Source organism: Podarcis vaucheri, assembly GCF_965113315.1.
Source record: "Podarcis vaucheri genome assembly, chromosome: 7".
Classification (NCBI taxonomy): Eukaryota; Metazoa; Chordata; class Lepidosauria; order Squamata; family Lacertidae; genus Podarcis; species Podarcis vaucheri.
In genome coordinates this window covers 2,498,513-2,519,996 of record NC_138765.1, presented here as the reverse complement: position 1 = coordinate 2,519,996, position 21,484 = coordinate 2,498,513, and the positions used below count along the sequence as shown (strand labels likewise).

The window sequence follows — 21,484 nt, the reverse complement described above, 5'->3', positions numbered from 1 at the left end:
ATCAGTTGATCTGCTGAGCATGCAAGGCTGGGCATCGCCAAGGATGAGTTTAAGCTGGAAGGGGCGTCAGAGGTCATCAAGCGCAACCTACCCCCTGCCAGCAACAAGAACCCCCACCTAAATCTGGAGCTGATCTGCAAGCGCATCTAAAAGTGGGGCAGAGCATCTTTTCCAGCCTGAAAGCCACATTCCCTGAGAGATGACTTTCTTAGGGTCAATTGCCAGGATCGGATGGGTGAGGGCAGAACCAAAGGGTATTTGGCTCGAGGCAAGAGTTGGGCTGAGGAGTGGATCTGATGCTTAACTTTGTACAGGAAGCTGTACTCCAGCCACACAAAAGCCAGAGGCTTCTACACCTCCTTTCGGCCAAGGGAGAAGAATTCTCGCAGTTCAAAGACCCATTCCATCCAGTCGAAAGCCTTCTCGGAGGGCTTGTCACAGAGTCTGTGAAGGATGTGGCCAGAGGAGAGAAGGACAGGGGGCAGGTGGTCTCAGGAGGGTCCCATAGGCCAAACAGCAAGGACAGGGAGGCCATATTTGGCCCCTGGGGGGCTCCCCACCTGCGATCTAAAAAAACCTCAGGCCTCTTACACACATTCCCCAATGATATAGCACCTACAGTCATACCTTGGGTTAAAGTCGCTTCAGGTTGAGCATTTTCAGGTTGCGCTCCGCGGCGACACAGAAGTAATGGAACAGGTTACTTCCGGGTTTCACCACTCACGCATGCGCAGACGCTCAAAATGACGTCACACGCATGTGCAGAAGTGGAAATTGCGACCCACACATGCACAGATTGTGTTCTGCTCAGGATGCTTACAGGGCTCCAGAATGGATTCTGTTCACATCCAGAGGTACCACTGTATTGCACATTATATTATGAGGAATGGGTGGGGGGTCTCTATGCTGCTCCCTTTCTGCAGACTGACCGCGGCTGGGATTTCTGGGCCTTCCCCCCTTCACCTCTTGGCTCCTAGCTACAGACCTGCAAGAGGGGGGAGTGCCAGCGCTTGCAGAAACTACCCTACCCGCACGACGGGGCCATTTTAGTGGTGGTCCCATGGTTGTGGAATACACCCCCTAGGAAGGAGCAGCACAGCAGGGCATACCCAGGTTCCAACGCCCCCCTCCTCCCCCCCTCAGCCCACGATCCCCCAAGAGACGCCCATCACTCGCCTCACTGCCGATGATATCGATCTTGTGCTGCACTTGGGGTACCCACTGGCGGATGATGGCAAACAACTCCGGGACGGTGGTGATGGGGTCGTAGAGGATTTCCTGACACGCCGGGTCGTTTGGGTCGAAGAAAGTGAAAGCTGCAGAGGATGGGAGGGTAAAATGGCGGAAGGCCCGAGAAAACGAAAAACAAAAGTGGCTTTTCAAAAGATCGCCTCACCCTTACGGACCCAACCAGATGTGCCTCAAGGTCCCTTTACAATTCTATGAACACCACTTGCTGGAAACTGCAGGAGGGGAAAAGCTCTTTTGCTCAGATTGTGTTTGCGGGATTCCCATATGGGTATCTGCAGGCATAGGCAAACTCTGGCCCTCCAGATGTTTTGGGACTACAACTCCCATGATCCCTAGCTAGCAGGACCAGTGGTCAGGGATGATGGGAATTGTAGTCTCAAAACATCTGGAGGGCCGAGGTTGAGGAAGCCTGATCTAGCTCCTCCACTTTCATACTTTCTTAAGCCAATTTTTTTTTTACTAAATAACCACATTATATTCACTACTAAGCTTCTGGAGAATTAAAGAGCCCATAATCTGCTCTTTCAAATCTTTCCTAAGCTTGTACTATAAGCATAATCATAGAGGTGTGTATTTCACAAATAAAACCATTGCCACGTTACCCTGTCTCTCCTCCCACTCAAAAAAAGAGACACTGATCCCAGGTTTTTAATAACTAAAAGTTGTGCCTCTCTCCCTCTCACCTTCTCTCAGACAAAAAAGAAAAAGGGAAAAAAAGTTTCTTATTTATGCACAGTCAATTTATGGGAACAGCAGCCTGCAAGGAGAGATTCTGTATATCACTACATTCAGTGACTCATCGCTTCTGCTTGTATTCCTGAGTCACCACCAAAGCAATATTATTTTAGAAACAGGTCATCTGCCAGTTTGGCTCTCTCTGCCAACGTCAGCCGAGTCCAGTTCCTTATTATGCACATATTGAAAGACTTTGGGTATTCATTGGGCTTGGAGCCAGGGGGAGCCAACCGGGTATCGATCTTATTGCAAGTTTATCAATTCTGCACAGTCGTCTCAAAGCGATGTACAATCAAAGCTGCAGAAAGCAGTTAAAAACACCAAAAAAGAAAGAAAAAGAGAAATCTGGGGTGAAAGGATCTGGGAGGCTTTGACCGTGATAGCAACGAAACGGGACGGGAGGTTATTATATGTGGTGGCAATGCAAAATTATTTAAAAGGCCTGGGAGAAGATATACAAAGATTGGAAAGGAATGTGGAAAAATGAATGTTGTTAAAAAAAACTGAAGTTATGACACTGAGATGTACAGACTTTGATGGACTTATTGAACGAAAGACTTTGTTCCCGTACCCAAGAGGCCAAGATCAGCCCATCCTTATAGAAGCAAGAAGCCCCCGCCAAAGAAGATTGTTAAAATAAACTATTGAACTATGCGGGACAAATTATTTATTTGTAACCCAAGAAAGAAAGGACTCAACATTTTCTTTTCTTACTTTCTTTTTCATCTTAGGGGATAAACGGCTGCATATTTTTCATAAGCTTTGTGTACGGATTCTGAAATACGCTCAGAGTCGAGTAGTAATTTCGGTGTTATGTACTAAGCTTGGACCCTGGAACAGATTCTCCTCACATTAGGAAAACCTCTACATGTCACTTGTAATAAGATGAAGAAGATTTCAAATCGAAACAGAAAGAATATAAGGTTTTAAGAACGTGCGTGGAAAAAGTATTCAGTAATGAAACCAAGGGGGGGGGAAGTCAATCAAAACTATGGTTTAAAAAAAAATTGTAGATGTTTTTGTTTGTTTTAATTGGAAAGTGAATAAATAGTTATGCGAAAAAACAACCCCCAAAAAAGCCAAGACATTTAAAAAACATAAACTAAAACTAAACTAAAACAATCCAAAATAGACATGGCCAAGACCCATTGACTACTGCCATGCGCTCTACATGGGGCTGCCTTTGAAGGTGACCTGGAAACTGCAATTGATCCAGAATGCAGCAGCTAGACTGGGGACTGGGAGTGGCCGCCGAGACCACATAACACCGGTCCTGAGAGATCTGCGTTGGCTCCCAGGACGTTTCTGAGCACAATTTAAAGTGTTGGTGCTGACCTTTAAATCCCTAAACGGCCTCAAAGGCCCAGTATCCCTGAAGGAGCGTCTCCACCCCCATCGTTCTGCCCGGACACTGAGGTCCAGCTCCGAGGGCCTTCTGGCAGTTCCCTCACTGCGAGAAGTGAGGTTACAGGGAACCAGGCAGAGGGCCTTCTCGGTGGTGGCGCCCGCCCTGTGGAACTCCCTCCCACCAGATGTCAAAGAGAAAAATAAGTACCAAATTTTTAGAAGACATCTGAAGGCAGCCCTATTTAGGGAAGATTTTAATGTGTAATGTTTTAATATATTTTTAATCTTTTGTTGGTCGCCGCCCAGAATGGCTGGGGAAACTCAGCCAGGTGGGAAGGGTATAAATAATAAATTACAGTATTATAATACCTCGACGGGAATGCTATTTCACAGAACAGGGGCAGCTAAATTAAAAGCCCCCCTCCGCGTTATGGCAGAGCGGCTTCTTAGATCAGTGTTTCCCAAACGTTTTTGGGCAACGGCACACCTGTTTACCGGAAAAAAATCTCGCGGCACACCACCATTAAAGCCCCGCCCCGTGACGTCAGCGCGCAGCGTCACGCCGGGAGGGACGCACAAAAGTGAACGTTTTTTCCCTTCCCCTTGCCGGGGTGGGAGGAGGCAGCAGAGCGAGGGACTGAGGGACGGCGGCAGCTGAGGCGGCGGCGGCTGTTGTGGTGGTGGCAGCGATAGCGGGCGGAGGAGGAGCCGTCGCCGGGAGTTGCTGCTGCTGCTGTTGCTGCTGCTGCCCGGACATGCCGGCCTCCTCCTCCTCCGCTGTCTCGCGCTCCTCCCTTTTGCGCGCGCTGCCCCGCCGCTCGGCACCACCACCGCGGAGCCGCCCCCGGCTCGACGCGGATCCTCGCCGCCGCCGCCTCTCGCCGCCCGACTCGCCCGCCTCCCTCCCACGGCACACCAGCCGGTGTCTCACGGAACACTAGTGTGCCGCGGAACACCGGTTGGGAAACACTGCCTTAGATATTGGCTGGGGCTGATGGGAATCGGTAGCCCACAGTTATCTGGAGGGGCTTGGCTACCCCTGCAATTCATCTCTGTATGATAAACCAACTATAAATTCAACCTGCCGGGCCGTTCCTTTGTGCTAAGCTCACTGCAGGAGAAGAGCAGCTCCAATTTCCATCAAGGCCCTTCTTGACCGGATGAATGCACTGCAGTCTATTAATCACCTGGCCTTTTGCTGATTAACCAATTCAATTTAATCAGCACACTATTCCCAAACTCGATAAAGCCGTTTCCTCAAAGGGAACTCTTCCTTCAGTCCTGGAGCACAGGATAATTTACGGTTTAATCAACAAACGCTATGATACACAGTGTTAGAAAACAAGGCCTCATATATATATGTGTGTGTGTATATATATCTATATTTCCTAGGACAATAACACCTCAGAACCAAACAATTTAAATACAAACTCCCCAAAACTGATTTGCAGCCCCATTGATTAAAATATGCCTTCCCTGATTACATATGGATTCTGTCCCTTAATCAAACTGAAGATTTAGTTGGTTGCGGCTGCAGCCCTAACCATATCTGTAGGGACTGACTGCTAGTGACCCGCTGGGCCAAATCCACAGTATTAATGCAAATAAAGTCCTAAATTGCTCGAGACCCAAAGATTGCCTTCTTAATACCCACAGCAGGCGAGGCCTTGGCGGTGGTGGTGCTGTTGGGGGTCTCCTGGTTGCCGCTGCCCCATGACAGGGGCTTTTCAGTGGTGGCTCCCTGATTGTGGCATGCCCTCCCTATCAAGGTGTGTCTGTCTCTGTCGCTAAATTTATATACCTCCATCCAAGGATCGCAGGGCGGTGTGTGGTATAAAAACGTAACAAAATAACAAACGAAACCATAACACACAAAGGCCAGAGGTTGTTTAAGGCCTGGAAGAAGAGCAGTGATTTCACCTGGCACCTAACAGGAGTGTTTTCTATAGGAGAGCATCCCACGAATGGGGAGCCACCACAAAAAAGGCCCTGCTCTCATGTTTCTGCGCTTCAGACCTCCAGAAGAAAGACCTCAGATTACGATCACAGGGTTGGGACTGGTTCATATGGGGGAGACATATTGGGGGGAGACTATAAGATAGCTGCATATTGGAGGGGTGGCTAACACCCCAGAGGACAGGATCACACTTCGAAACGACCTTGACAGATTAGAGAACTGGGCAAAAACAAACAAGATGAATTTTAACAGGGAGAAATGTAAAGTATTGCACTTGGGCAAAAAAAATGAGAGGCACAAATACAAGATGGGGGACACCTGGCTTGAGAGCAGTACATGTGAAAAGGATCCAGGAGTCTTGGTTGACCACAAACTTGACATGAGCCAACAGTGTGACGCGGCAGCTAAAAAAGCCAATGCAATTCTGGGCTGCATCAATAGGAGTATAGCATCTAGATCAAGGGAAGTAATAGTGCCACTGTATTCTGCTCTGGTCAGACCTCACCTGGAGTACTGTGTCCAGTTCTGGGCACCACAGTTCAAGAAGGACACTGACAAACTGGAACGTGTCCAGAGGAGGGCAACCAAAATGGTCAAAGGCCTGGAAACGATGCCTGATGAGGAACGGCTAAGGGAGCTGGGCATGTTTAGCCTGGAGAAGAGGAGGTTAAGGGGTGATATGATAGCCATGTTCAAATATATAAAAGGATGTCACATAGAGGAGGGAGAAAGGTTGTTTTCTGCTGCTCCAGAGAAGCGGACACGGAGCAATGGATCCAAACTACAAGAAAGAAGATTCCACCTAAACATTAGGAAGAACTTCCTGACAGTAAGAGCTGTTTGACAGTGGAATTTGCTGCCAAGGAGTGTGGTGGAGTCTCCTCCTTTGGAGGTCTTTAAGCAGAGGCTTGACAACCATATGTCAGGAGTGCTCTGATGGTGTTTCCTGCTTGGCAGGGGGTTGGACTCGATGGCCCTTGTGGTCTCTTCCAACTCTAGGATTCTATGATTCTATGAGTCCTTGAGGTGTTGCGGTCCTGAGCTGTTTAAGGCTTTATAGATCAAAACCAGTACTGTTAATGGGGCCTGGAAATTAATTGGCAGCCCCTGCAGTCAGGCTAGGATTGGTGTAATATGTTCAGACCTTCTTGCCCCGGTGAGCAACTTGCCCACCAATTTCTGCACCCGCTGAAGTTTCTGAACCGTCTTCAGAGGCCGCCCCACGTATAATATGCTGCAGTAATCTATCCTAGATGTTACCAGAGCATAAACGACAGAAGTTCAGCTATCCCTGTCCAGAATGGGGCTGAAGCTGATGGAAGGCAGTCCATCATTATGAACTCAAAAACATTCCTGTTTATTCAGGCATTTTGGGGGCAGGATGAAATAATGTCTTAAACAACGTTCTCCAGCTGTAATTGCTTTTAGATATTTTCCACTGTAATTGCATTTACCGTGTTTTAACTGTTTAGTTTTTGCATTTGAGGCGCTTGTCACCCTGGGCTCCTTTGGGACGATGCAAATTCAACCCATCGATCAACCAGGACGATACGGATAGCTAAGGGGGTCAGCGAGGGCTTTGCATGGGCGTGATGTATTGCGAGGGATCTGCCCAGGGCCAGATTTCGGTTTGATGAGGCCCTAAGCTACTGATGAGGCCCTTTATATGTCCAGCTTTCCTTTGTCCACAACAAATTGTCACTGTTTTTTGTGTTGAATATATGCTAGGTGGTCATTTATGGACCCCATTGGTATCTCAAGCCATTTGCACATGTTGCCATGCAGGCGGTCCATGCAGAATGTAGGCACCCTATATATTGAAAGGAGCAAAGCAGGGATATTTGAGGGAGCAGGCAGGGCCCATGACTTACAGAGTGGTGCATGCTCTAGTTATCTCCCACTTGGACTACTGCCATGCACTCTACGTGGGGCTACCTTTGGAGGTGACCCGGAAACGACAACTAATCCAGAATGCGGCAGCTAGACTGGTGATTGGGTGCGGCCGCCGAGACCATATAACACCAGTCTTGAAAGTCCTACATTGGCTCCCAGTACATTTCTGAGCACAATTCAAAGTGTTGGTGCTGACCTTTCAAGCCCTAAACGGCCCAGTATCCCTGAAGGAGCGTCTCCACCCCCATCGTTCTGCCCGGACACTGAGGTCCGGCTCCAAAGGCCATCTGGCAGTTCCTTTGTGAGAAGCAAAGCTACAGGGAACCAGACAGAGGGCCTTTTCGGTGGTGGCGCCCTCTCTGTAGAACGCCCTCCCACCAGGTGTCAAAGAGATAAACAACTACCTGACATTTAGAGGACATCTGAAGGCAGCCCTGTTCAGGGAAGTTTTTAATGTGTGACATTTTAATGTAATTTTAATCTTTGTTGGAAGCCACCCAGAGTGGCCGGATGGGTGGGGTACAAATAAATTATTATTATTATTATTATTATTATTATTATTATTATTATTATTATTACATCCTAGGAGCCAACACAACACAAAACACTATTGCTGTACGTAGGTTTTATTTTATTGGTTTTTTATCTTATATTTTGGAAATGTACGTCCAGTTTTCCTTTAATTTTGGGGGGCCCCCAAGAGAGTGGGGCCTCTAGCTTGTTTAGCTTATACGTAAATCCGGCGCTGGAGCTGCCTCTGTGTCACATTTGAAGTGGCTCTTGTTCTCGTCCCTTGCAGTCAAGAGGAAAGCCACAATAGCCCTCGCCGTCTCCAGGGCAACCTCCCCAAAGCCTCCACAACGGCTCCCTTGTCCCTTTCTCAGCCTCTGCTGACCGAAGGAGCCCTCGATCGTGCCCAGGGCTTCCAATTCCCCTTCCTCCTCTCCCTCGCCCCAGACCTCCTCAACTCACTCGTTTTTATGGCTTTTCTCCGCGGGCAGCGCCAAAAACGCAATACAAAAAAAGCCTGTTTTGAGCCGAGGTCCGGCCGGCATCAGAGGGACCGGGCGAAACTGCGCACCCCACAACCGTTGCGTATTTGCATCTGGCCGTCCCCAAATGCTTGAATTCTTTGCTTCTCACCAGGGTTCGGCCTCAGAACCTGCCACACACACACACACACACACACACACGCCGCAGGCACATGCCACGGTGATCCTTGCCAACACGCCAGGGCTGGTTTTAGGGTCTAGCGTTCCAGGAAACCACTTGGGGGGGCACCCTCTCATCTAGGAACAGGGCAAACAGCTGATTTGCGCAGCTTAGACCCCGAACTCCATACAGGAACAACAGATTATTGCTTTTAATTTGTGGGGGACAGGGCCAGATTGAGGTTTGATGCGGCCCTCAGCTCCTGAAGGTAATGGGGCCCTTGATATGTCCAGCTGTCAGGTATCTCAAGCCATTTGCATGTGTTTCCTTGCAACCAGTTCATGCAGAATGTGGGCACCCTATATACAGAAAGGAGCAAATTGGTGATATTTTGGGGAGCAGGCTAGCAGGCGGGGCCCAGGACTTACACCATAAGAGCTGACACAACACAAAACATGGTTGCTGTATGTAGGTTTTATTTTATTTGCTTTTTTTTAATTTGCTACACAGCGACCCGAAAGTAACGGAACATGTTACTTCCGGGTTTCGCCACTCGCGCATGTGCAGACAGTCAAAATTATGTCACGCGCATGCGCAGAAGCGGCAAATCGCGACCCATAGACACAGGTTGTGTTCGCTTCAGGATGTGAACGGGGCTCCGGAACGGATCCCATTCGCATCCAGAGGTACCACTGTATTTTGGAAATGTATATCCAGTTTTTTCCCCTTTAATTTTTTTTGGGGGGGCCCCAAGAGAGTGGGGCCCTACACTAGAGTTTGTTTAGCTTGTACGTAAATCCGGCACTGGTGGGGAAATTTATGCTTATTAAGCATCTGTGCCCACTTGGCTATTTATGCTTTTAACAAGAAGAGGGAGAGTGTTTGGATGAAAAGAGTTTTGGGGATGCTGTGTACAGATACGTTTATTTCCGCTCACGTCCTGGAATGTTCTGGAGCTGCTCATGGAACCTTCCAGACTTTCCCAAATTAAGTTCCTTAAATACATGCTTAAACTTTACTTCTTCTATGTTTTTTGACTATAAATTTTATTTTATATTAACATTATCCTACCTACTCTCTCAGTCAAGACCTGCCAACGGACTGATCTTTTGACCGTGTTCTTTTACATATATATCCCACTCTCTGATAAATTTTTCACCTGTAACGGCTCTTAACCTTGCTCTTAATCTCACCTGTTTGGCATACTTTCTTATCCTGTTTTGCCAATCTAATTTAGAGGGGATATCCTCTCCCTTCCAGCCTTTTGCGATTAGAATTCTGGCAGCGACTGTAACATACATAAAGACTCTCCTGAACTTTTTTGGGGATTTCATTACCCATAATTCCTTACAGGAAGGTTTTTTTAGGGAAGGAGCATTTGAACATTTATTTGCCTGTTTCTCTCATGTTGCAGATAAACACGTGGTTGGCGTATATTCTATGATAAATAAAGGCCTAGAATTCTGCACATTAGGAGCAACCGGAATAAACAATCTATTTGTCCTCTCCGGCTTTGTTTTGCCTTTGGTTTCCTTTTAACCAACTATTAGATGGCAAGCAAACAAAAATTGCAACCAGGGCCCTGCACTTTCGAACTTGACAAGGATGGTTAAAAAATAATAATATCCTGATAAATCTTTTTCCTGCCCACCACCATCTCAACAGGTTGCGCCACAGTGTCCTGGGGACCTTCCAGACACAACCCGTTTGATCAGCATTCACCCTGATTTATTTTCAGAGAGATGAGATGCCGTTGGCCATTTCGTGAACATTCATTTTTTATTTGTTGGCAAGGAGGTTAATATGACGTTGCATTGAAGCGAGTGCCCTCCCTTTCCTTATCACACACAAAAAGAGCCTGGTCTCTGGGAGAAAGAAGGATTGTATTTCTGCTTATTTTATTCCATCCATGACGATTATTGTGATTTATTATTTATACGATATGATGAGGGGAAGGAAAAACTTGCACCTCCATAATCTCTGCTTTCATTTCTTTCTTTTTTTAAAAGCAATTTTTAACCCTTGCAGATTCAAAGAGAGGGATTAAAAAGCAGGGACGGGATGCCTGTGAACTCCCATCAGCTCCATCCAACATGGCCAACTGTCACGCATAATGTAAAGGAAAAAACCCCTGGATGTATATTTCCAAAATAAAAGATAAAAAATAAAATAAAACCTACATGCAGCAACCGTGTTTTGTGTTGTGTAGGCTCCTAGGATACAAGTCACGGTCCTCGCCTGCTAGCCTGCTCCCTAAAATATCACCAATTTGCTCATTTCTATACATAGGGTGCCGGCATTCCGCTGTTTATCACTATTAGTTGTTGTTGTTGTTTAGTCGTTTAGTGGTGTCTGTCAGCATCGCCCTTGAGCCAGTGCACCAACTGGACTCATGCACCTCAACCGCGACTGGGCTAGGCGAGCTGGGTAGCACCGCCAGAGACCTCCTTTCCCACAGGAACAGGTCACAGTGCTGTGGACTCACAGCTTAGAGCTGGGAGCACCGGATTCACTGTCTCAATAATACAGTCGTTGCGCAGCAGAGTTTTGCAGAGTCTTGCAGAGTATAAACCACTTGGAGAGCAGCTCTGTAGAATATCTTCCTTTTATTCTATAACTACAACTATGATACAAAGCTATATACAGAGCTGAATATTCTAAGCATAAATCAATGCTACACTGAGAGTCTGCAGCTGCTCTTAGCAGCAATCTTATCTCTAGGATCTCTGACACTCTCACTCTCTCCGATACACTGACTGACGGACTCTCTCTCACACACACACAGAGATGTTGCTGGGCAGAATAAGTAGATAGGCAGGACACGCCTCCTCTTCTCTGTGGAGAGTCAGCAGAGACCATCAGGAGATGATCAGGAGATTCTTGGGTATGGGAGGGGTGAAATCTCCTCAGTGTCCGCCTCTTTGTGACCCCCTGGACCAGAGCACGCCAGGCCCTCCTGTCTTCCACTGCCTCCCGCAGTTTGGTCAGACTCATGTTGGTAGCTTCGAGAACACTATTAGTAGTTTGCATCATATATTTACACCTCTTATTATTTCATGTTCTAGCAAGTTTCTAGAGACTAGATTATGAGTCTTTGTAAACTGTGTTTCTAAGGGAACTTTTGTTCTTGCCAAATGCAAATGTGTTTGCATTATTCAGTTTGTTATGAATCAAAAATAATTTTAAGTTAGAGCTTAATAATTATTCCACCATTAATCTACTTCCTCCTCACTGTATTTCACTATTAATAGACTTCTTCTTAGCTGTATTTCAGTTCAACAATTACTTTGATAAAATACATCTTTTGTGATGTGCAAATGGCTTTGGATATCTATGAGGTCCATCAATTACCATCTAGCATATATTCAACACCAAAAACAGCAACCGTTTGTTGTGGACAAAGGACAGCTGGACATAGAAAGGGCCCCGTTACCTTCAGGAGCTGAGGGCCACATCAAACCTCAATCTGGCCCTGATCCCATGCAACCACTTAATTTGTGACCCGTTGACCGCCCAGCTCCAGCCTTATCAAAATATGCAGAGATTTTGTGCATCTTTCCAACTTTGGAACGATGGAATTCAAGGCAAATGACGGACTTCAAGGAAGGGACTCACCATAATCTTTGGGGAGTGGGGCTGGGGCAGAAGGATGGACCATCGCTTTCTTCCTCCGCTCCAGGACAGGGCTCTGGAATTCCAGCGGCTGGTGGTCCTCCTCCGAAGGGAGGTCCGTTGAGTCGTCTTTGGTCATGGCTCCTGGAAGATGTTTCCCTCTGCTAAAGAGGAGAAGCAGAGGAGAATAGGAATGGAGCTGAACAGCAGAATTTGAAAATTCCAGATATACGGACCTATCTTAGGGCAAGCTTGAGATCTTCACACTGTGCAAACTTGGCTTTTAGATAGTCATAAAGGTAAAGGTAAAGGGACCCCTGACCATTAGGTCCAGTCGTGATGCAGCGCTCATCTCGCTTTATTGGCCGAGGGAGCCGGCGTACAGCTTCCGGGTCATGTGGCTGGCATGACTAAGCCGCTTCTGGCGAACCAGAGCAGCGCACGGAAACGCCGTTTACCTTCCTGCCGGAGCGGTACCTATTTATCTACTTACACTTTGAGGTGTTTTCAAACTGCTAGGTTGGCAGGAGCAGGGACCGAGCAACGGGAGCTCACCCCGTCGCGGGGATTCGAACCGCCGACCTTCTGATCAGCAAGTCCTAGGCTCTGTGGTTTAACCCACAGCGCCACCTGCATCCCTTTAGATAGTCATAGAGAATATTTAAAACTTAGAATAGCTTTGGAAGTGGATATAGGCTGTAGGGTTAGAAGTAGAAAATAGCGTATTTTAAAATAGTATTATTTGTAAGTAATAAAATGTGAAGATTTTTATGGTTAAAGTAAGCATGGTGAAAAAATTATGATATATGTAACTGCTAAAGATGAGGTAAGATGAAAATCAGATGGGGGGGGGGACTTGGAGAAGCTCACCTAACAATGTTTAGAAAAATAAGGATATGACAAGAATTTGTTCGTATTGTTTATTTTCCTGTTTGTGTTCTTTATTTGTGTTATAAAATGAATAAATTTTTTGAAATAAATTAATTAATAAATAGTCGTAGAGAATGGGGTTGTGAGTTCGAGTCCCACCCTGGGTAAAAGACTCCTGCCTTGCAGGGGGTTGGAATGGATGACCCTGGGGGTCCCCTCCACCTCCACAGTTATTCTATTGATTCTATGAAAAGCATTATCAGGCAGACGCCTTCAGGAAAGGGTGCGAGCACTGCTTTTTTATTGGGGGTACGCAGGGGTACGCATACCCCTAAACATTTTGTGAATGTTTGGCCTCATTGAGAAGCAGTATTTCAATATGAGTAGGAAAATGAGAATACCCCCTAAATTTTTTTTTTGGGGGGGAAGCACTGGTTGCAAGTATTTAATAATAATAATAATAATAATAAATTTTATTTGTACCCCGCTGCCCCTGGCCAGAGCTAGGCTCAGGGCGGCTAACACCAATAAAATTACAGTAAAAACATAATAGGGGGGGGAGCAATTTAAAATACAGGTTAAAATGCAATTTAAAATGCAGCCTCATTTTAAAAGTAGCCGATAAATCAAGACCCTAAGGGGAGGGAAACATAAGGGTCGGACTGAGTCCAAACCAAAGGCCAGGCGGAACAGCTCCGTCTTGCAGGCCCTGCGGAAAGATGTCAAGTCCCGCAGGGCGCTGGTCTCTTGGGACAGAGTGTTCCACCAAGTTGGGGCCAGTACTGAAAAGGCCCTGGCCCTAGTTGAGACCATTCTAACCACCTTGCGACTTGGGACCTCCAAAATGTTGTCATTTGTGGACCTCCAGGTCTTCCGCGGGGCAGACCATTTATTTAGCAGTGCGGCGACAGATAGGACCTGTGAGCCATTCCAGATTTGAGATGATAAAGAACAGGAGAGAGGCCTGCCCCGTAACCCCTGCGCTGTCGCAGCAAAACAGCACCGCAAACACTATTTTGATCCAGAACTTTAAAAAGTCCCGCGGGAGCTTCAAGTCTTTTGTGGCGTAAGCTTTCATAGGCTGAACCCATCAGGTGCACGGTGGGGTTTATCCCGCAAAAGCTTGTGCCACAATAGAGCGGACAGTAACAGATTAATGCGGCTATACCTCTGAAATTCATTGTATGCTTCGGAACACTGTGCTGGAAGACTCAACCCATTACTATGACGGTCATATCGAGGCTCTAAGCATATCTTCAATCCAGTCACTAAAGGGAGACACAAACTTGCTACACTTGAGCAAGTTGTGTACAAACGTAGACTTGCCATGGACAAATTTAATGATATTTGGAATTGATTTTTATATATACAGTATATATACAGTATATTTTATAATGTTGCACTATTTTAGTGTTGTTAGCCGCCCTGAGCCCGGCTTCGGCTGGGGAGGGCGGGATATAAATAAAATTTATTATTATTATTATTATTATTATTATTATTATTATTATTATTATTATATTGCAGAATATTACAGTATGTATGTATAGATAGATATAGATATATATACAGTATATAGATATGCAGGTTTTGGTGTCTTCGGGTGTCTTCCCGTGTAAGAGTCGGGGTGTCTGTGCGACGTTTCGACGAGGTCTCACTCGTCATCTTCAGGCTGGTGCTTTCGGCTTCTTGTTACTGGAACAGAGCAGAGTTTGGTGTTTGAGTTCCTATAAATACTGTTGAGGGGTGTGGTGTATAGCCTCCAACGTTCTGGGCAGAGAGGAAGTTCCTAGATTAGTGTGCCTTTTCTTCTTTTGTTCCTTAATTACTTGAGGGATATCTTGGGTGATTTCATGAGTGATATTCTGAATATCACTGGGTGGGTCATTAAGTGTAGATTAGTTGCTACACTTAATGACCCACCCAGTGATATTCAGAATATCACTCATGAAATCACCCAAGATATCCCTCAAGTAATTAAGGAACAAAAGAAGAAAAGGCACACTAATCTAGGAACTTCCTCTCTGCCCAGAACGTTGGAGGCTATACACCACACCCCTCAACAGTATTTATAGGAACTCAAACACCAAACTCTGCTCTGTTCCAGTAACAAGAAGCCGAAAGCACCAGCCTGAAGATGACGAGTGAGACCTCGTCGAAACGTCGCACAGACACCCCGACTCTTACACGGGAAGACACCCGAAGACACCAAAACCTGCATTCCTGTACCCGTGAAAATCTACGAAAGCAGTATATAGATATATATATATGGAATTGATTTTTATAAATACCATATTAGATTAAGGTCTGGTTAACTACAACAACAACCCTCCCCCCCCCCTTTTATGTTCTGTACACAATATCTTTTTTCTGTTATGTTTTCTTCCATGGGTACTATTTCTTCTTTTTTATGTCTTATCTTACTCTGTGCACTTGTACTTTTGTATTTTTTATTTTCCAGTAAATAATATTTTTTTGAAAAAAATCAGGCTTGTCTTCTTAACAACTGAGGATTTTGTAAAATTCATGTTCCTCTTCCTTCAAAAGGCACATTGGTGTTATTGATGTTAATCAGGATAACGATGATGTGCTCAAAATCTGTTTCAGGTGCTTAGTCACAATTTAGAAACAAGATTGTCCCTGCCTGCAGGTTTACAGTCTAAGCACTTTTAAAACACATTCGCAGCACGTTATTTGCCTCAAAGAATTCTGGGCACTGTAGTTTAACCCCCACAGAGTTAAAGCTCCTAGCAAGCCTTAACGGACTACAGTGCCCAGAATTCTTTGAGGGGAAGGTTATTTGAATGTGCTTTAAAGTTATAGCATGTACACAGCCTAAGACGGGCCAAATTTTCAGTTTAAGGGGCTGCTTGATTTGGCAGCTCTCAACTAGAGATATAAAACTGCGTCCCCAAATACTGACTAGGATATACCATACAAACGTAATATCACATCCTATTACAGCACCGCTTTCAGGAGATACCGTGATCTCTGGTTCCATATGGAGTGCCCAATGGGCACTTTGAAGTCCCTAAAATTGACTGCTCTCTTGCAAAACTGCTATTCCCAAGCCTCCTTTGGAACATTAAAAAAACCCACAACTCATATCCACACATACACTTGATCTTAGCCAAAAGGCTATATCCAGAGGTAGAAACATGAGCAAGTCTTCCTTTCTGAGCACAAAGAGCTGTCGGGAAGGATCAATGGACGGCGTAGGAAAGAACGTCAATCATTTTTCGGCGCATCCAGATGGGGGCTTGATATTGCAAACAGATCGTTCAGATATCACAGATGCTTCTTTGGCAACAGGTTCTGTTTTAACTTATCAAGTATTCCCCAGAAAGGGTAAATCCTGATTAAATTTGTGTGGGCCGGTGGGGGGGGGTGGGAGGTTATGGGCTGGCATTTAGATGCCAAAGATGCTGTGCAGACTCTGCAAAATTGTCCACATATGAGGAGCATCCATCCCATAATAAACACATGCCCAGAAGCACCCTTTATTTGCCAAGGATTTTTTTTAAAAAAAAAATTCCTGTCTTTAAGGGTTTATAGAGGAAGTTTGGCTGCATGTGCCCTAGGTATCTTCCTGGGTTTCACAGATTAAAACAGAGACATGTTTGTGTACTGGTGATTCTCAATCAACTCCCCTTCCACATTTATCCATTTGTTTGAATTAATGATTACCTATATTCCTTTCCTTCCAAGGAGCTCACAGTACTTACATACACGGTCCTTCTCCTCCCCATTTTATCCTCACACAACCCCCCTGTGAGGTAGGATAGGCTGAGACACAGTATGCGGCCCAAGGATCAGCCTTCGTGGCTTAACAAGGATTCGAATCCAGGCCTCCCAGTTCCTCGTCTGAAGGAACCATTACACAACACTTCCCCACACCCAGCTGGGGCCTGGCTTTCTTCATTTACTATGCAAGAGACCCGGCCCCATGCCAAAGCAAAATATACAACCAAGCTCACAGAAACTGTTTAAAATAGCATCTTGAGAATGTGTTGGGACAGTGTTTAGCTGCAGCATGGTTGTATAATTGATTGTGCAACACACTTACTGGGGAGCAAGCCCTGCTGGAGAGAGCGGAGCCTACTTCTGAGTAAGCATGCAAGGGATTAACGTAGGAACACTGCCTTTTATTCCTCCATCTAGCTAGGACCTGCGGCCTTCAGAGGCTGTCAAAGATATTCAGGGATGCTTCGCCCGTCTTGACAGGCAGTTCTAGGGGGTGGGGACAGAAGGGAAATGGCCGTGTTGTTTTTAGGCAAGCAAATATCTGGAAGGAAAAGGAATGCCAGGAGGCGGCCTAGAAAGCCGCTGGGGGGAGAGAGGGTGGCAAATACAGGAGGGAAATGGGGTGCTTTGGGTGGGGACCCCACTGGAAGGTGCTGTTTACAAGGAGTGGAAGATGGGTGTGAGCGAGGCAGAGGGCAGACCAGAGGGATTATGGGGGATATGGCAATATGTCAGTTGCAGATGCCCGTCGAATAGTGGTAGTAGTAATAATAATAATAAATAATAATAATAGGGTGTGGACTCTACCCCAGGTGATGGAAACGGGTGTAATTCTGGAGCCACAAATAGGTGTGTTGTGTGTTGTGGAGAAGGGCAGGGTGCTGGAATACGGAGGGTGGGGTGTCAGGATGGGGTCTACAGCGATGGATGCGATCCACTGAGAGGTGCAAGGAAAGGGAGGAGGGTTGGGCAGATTAGAGATGGAGGGGGTTCAGGTGTGCGTGGCTGGGAAGGAGGGCTGGATACAGGGTTGCGTTGGGGGGGGGTCTAAGGAGAACAGGTAGCCGTGAGGATGAGGGGCGCAGCTTGTATTTTTTTTTGGGGGGGAAGGATGGAGATGGGGAGCATCTGGACTTGGTGGCGCAGGTGCGGGGTTTGCATCTTTGAAGGTCTGGATGGAGGGGCCGGGCCCGAGATCTCCCCCCGCCCAGAGATGGCTGCCTGCCTCTCCCTCCGGGAGGGAGGGATGGATAGGGCTCCCCCCACAGCCCCCCATCACCTACCTTGTGGGAGGCTGGCGTCCCCTCCGAGGGGGCCTTTGCTGCGCGCCCTCCGGCCTCTGGGGCGACGGGGATGGAGACGGGGATGGAGACGCGCGCAGAGCGGAATGGAGGCAGCAGCAACGCTCAGGCGCCGCCTCCCGCGCGCAGCATCAGCACCAGACGGAGGGATGCTCGGCCCGCCTCCTTGGCGGAGGGGGGGGGGCAGGGGGAAAGGGGAAAGTCCCGGGGTCGGATCCCTTCACTGCTGCAAGCTCAGGCAACCTCCCAGGGTGGCCAGCCTCCCAGGGCTGGTTTATTTTGTTGTTGTTTCTTTTTTAATCATCTTTATTGATTAAAATACAAATATATATATACAGTCCACTAACCCAGAAATCTTGCCAACCAAGGTCCGTATAGTTCAAGCTCTGGTTTTCCCAGTAGTGATGTATGGAAGTGAGAGCTGGACCATCAAGAAGGCTGATGGCCGAAGAATGGACGCTTTTGGATTATGGTGCTGGAGGAGACTCTTGAGAGTCCCATGGACTGCAAGAAGGTCAAACGCATCCATTCTTAAAGAAATCAGCCCTGAGTGCTCACTGGAAGGACAGATCGATCCTGAAGCTGAGGCTCCAAGACTTTGGCCACCTCCTGAGAAGAGAAGACTCCCTGGAAAAGACCCTGATGTTGGGAAAGATGGAAGGCACAAGGAGAAGGGGACGACAGAGGACGAGATGGTGGGATAGTGTTCTCGAAGCCACAAAAATGAGGGAGGCAGTGGAAGACAGGAGGGCCTGGCGTGCTCTGGTCCAGGGGGTCATGGAGAGGCGGACACGACTAAACAACAACAACAACCCAGAAATAGTGCTTCAGGTTAAGAACTTTGCTTCAGGATGAGAACAGAAATTGCATGGCCCCATTAGCTAAAGTGGTGCTTCAGGTTAAGTACAGTTTCAGGTTAAGAACGGACCTCCGGAACGAATTAAGTTCTTAACCCGAGGTACCACTGTACATACATAAAGAGAAAAAAGAGAAATGATTAAGACAAGAAAAGAAGGGGGGACACACACCTACAAAACAAGAATTTGCATTATTTACAATCGTTCATTAGAGACACGGGTGGCGCTGTGGGTTAAACCACAGAGCCTAGGACTTGCCGATCAGAAGGTCGGCGGTTCGAATCCCCACAACGGAGTAAGCTCCCATTGCTTGGTCCCTGCTCCTGCCCACCTAGCAGTTCAAAAGCACACCAAAGTGCAAGTAGATAAATAGGTACCACTCCGGCGGGAAGGTAAATGGCGTTTCCGTGCGCTGCTCTGGTTCGCCAGAAGCGGCTCAGTCATGCTGGCCACAGGACCCGGAAGGAAGCTGTATGCCGGCTCCCTCGGCCAATAAAGCAAGATGAGCACCGCAACCCCAGAGTCGGTCACGACTGGACCTAATGGTCAGGGGTCCCTTTACCTTTACAATTGTCCATTAATAATAATAATAATATTTTTTATTTATCCCCTGCCCTCCCCGGTCAGAGCCGGGCTCAGGCCGGCTAACGCCTGCAAAATTACAGTAAAATCATAATAGGGGGGGGGGACCCACCAATTTAAATTACAGCTTAAAATGAAATTTAAAATGCAGCCTCGTTTTAAAGTAGCCAATAAATCAAGACCACAAGGGGAGGGAAACATAAGGGTCAGACTGAGTCCAAACCAAAGACCAGGCGGAACAGCTCTGTCTTGCAGGCCCTGCGGAAAGATGTCAAGTCCCGCAGGGCCCTAGTCTCTTATGACAGAGCGTTCCACCAAGTCGGGGCCAGTACTGAAAAGGCCCTGGCCCTAGTTGAGACCAACGTAACCACCTTGTGACCTGGGACCTCCAAAATGTTGTCATTTGTGGACCTTAAGGTCCTCCGTGGGACATACCAGGAGAGGTGGTCCTGTAGGTATGTGGGTTCTAGGCCACATTGAATTTCTAAATAAAAGACTTCCAATTCTTCTCATTGTACTTGTATTGTAATTTACGTTTAATGCACAGCCTTCTATTACCGCAATTTGTTTTCGTGTACTCTAACCAATTAACATTTGCACATTGTATTTTACAAGGATGTGTTGTAAGGATGCACACAGTGTCCTGGAGCGCTCCAACATGCCATCCGCTTCTCACTTCATACTGGGCTGTAGTACTGGGGCTTGTGGGTTTAACTGTCTGCATTTTAATATACTTAAAAAAAAATGTTTCATTCCATAGGAAACCAATCTACCTTAGAATCATCCTCATTTATTTCTAGCCTTGTATTATCTGTATTTCTTTTTATTTTTGCAGACCGGCTTGTATGCTGATTCTGGAGGAAAAGTGGGATTATATCAGGGCCCGATTTTGGTTTGATGAGGCCCTAAACTACTGAAGGTAATGGGGCCCTTTGTACGTCCAACTGTCCTTTGCCAAGAACAAATTGTCAGTTTTTTGTGTTGAATACATGCTGTATAGTAATTTATGGACCTCATAGGGATCTAAAGCCATTTGCCACTGTTGCTGTATGAATATCTTGTTTTATTTTTTATCTTGTATTTTGGAAATGTACATCCAGATTTTCCCCCCTTTAATTTTTTTTGGACCCCCCCCAAGAGAGTGGGGCCCTAAACTATAGCTTGCTTAGCTTATACATAAATCCGGCACTGGATTATATATATGAATAACATTCATGTGCGCATGTTCCCCAGTGGTACAGCTATGGCTGAACCTCAGGGTCGCTGTCCAAGGTCTCTAATTACCACCGACAGGCTACAGATCAGGGGTCAGCAAACATTTTCAGCAGGGGGCCAGTCCACTGTTCCACAGACCTTGTGGGGGTCCAGACTATATTTTTTGGGGGGAAGTGAACGAATTCCTATGCCCCACAAATAACCCAGAGATGCATTTTAAATAAAAGGACACTTTCTACTCATGTAAAAACACACTGATTCCCGGACCGTCCGCGGGCCGGATTTAGAAGGCGATTGGGCCGGATCCGGCCCCTGGGCCTTAGTTTGCCTACCCATGCTACAGATGTTGAGAGCAGTGGCAAAGTGGCCCCATCTGAAGACTCTGCCCAAACACATCCGTTTCCCCTCCAGCTGGGACGACAGTCAAGGTTTTGCCAGGAATTCAGTTGGCAGCGAAGGAGCCATTACCACAAATCAACTTCAGAAACCTCTACTCAAAGTCTCCAACCTTTTTACGCTTGCCGTATCTATAAAATGGTATGCCAGTAATTAAAACGGGAATGGCATGGAGAAACGGATACGAAAGATGTTGAGTGTGCAGCCGTTCAGGGATCCATCAGGCTCTTTTGAGTAGCCGAAAAGGGAGCAATTAAATGCCAAGCTTCCCTAAGAGGGCTTCCTTGCTTGTAGTGCGTGAACGTAAGTGAAATCATCACAACCCGACAGTGGTTTGCGGAGGGAGCAGCGAGAGGCAGGGCTTCCTGCCCATCAGAACAGCCTCTTCACCAACCTGAGGCTCCCTCCAGATAGAATCGTAGAATTGAGGAGCTGGAAGGGACCCCCAGAGGCTATCTAGGCCAACCCCGCTCATTTAAAAAGCGTCCGGCTTGTTTTAAAGTGAAGGCAAGTTCCCTGAGTGTCAGTGTGATATAGTGGTCAGCGTGCTAGACCAGGACCTGGGAGACCGGGGC

The 21,484-nt window shown here is 46.8% G+C and overlaps 1 protein-coding gene across 3 annotated transcripts in view; it reads right to left on the bottom strand.

The window, feature by feature from the left end:
- CLIP3 (CAP-Gly domain containing linker protein 3) overlaps positions 1–17,986 on the bottom strand; it is a 44,027-nt gene extending 26,041 nt beyond the window's left edge. The window contains exons 1-3 of one of the 3 annotated variants that reach the window (XR_014221721.1): positions 17,842–17,986; positions 11,951–12,111; positions 1,177–1,316 (exon numbers count right to left, since the gene is read on the bottom strand). Coding sequence is in view for 2 of the 3 variants with exons in the window: in XM_082231168.1 (XP_082087294.1) it covers positions 1,177–1,316; positions 11,951–12,086 (276 nt within the window). In the remaining variant the exon portion in view is untranslated. The remainder of the gene's footprint in view (positions 1–1,176; positions 1,317–11,950; positions 12,112–17,841) is intronic. The other 2 variants (XM_082231168.1, XM_082231169.1) reach the window with 2 other exon arrangements.
- Positions 17,987–21,484: the final 3,498 nt, after the last annotated feature.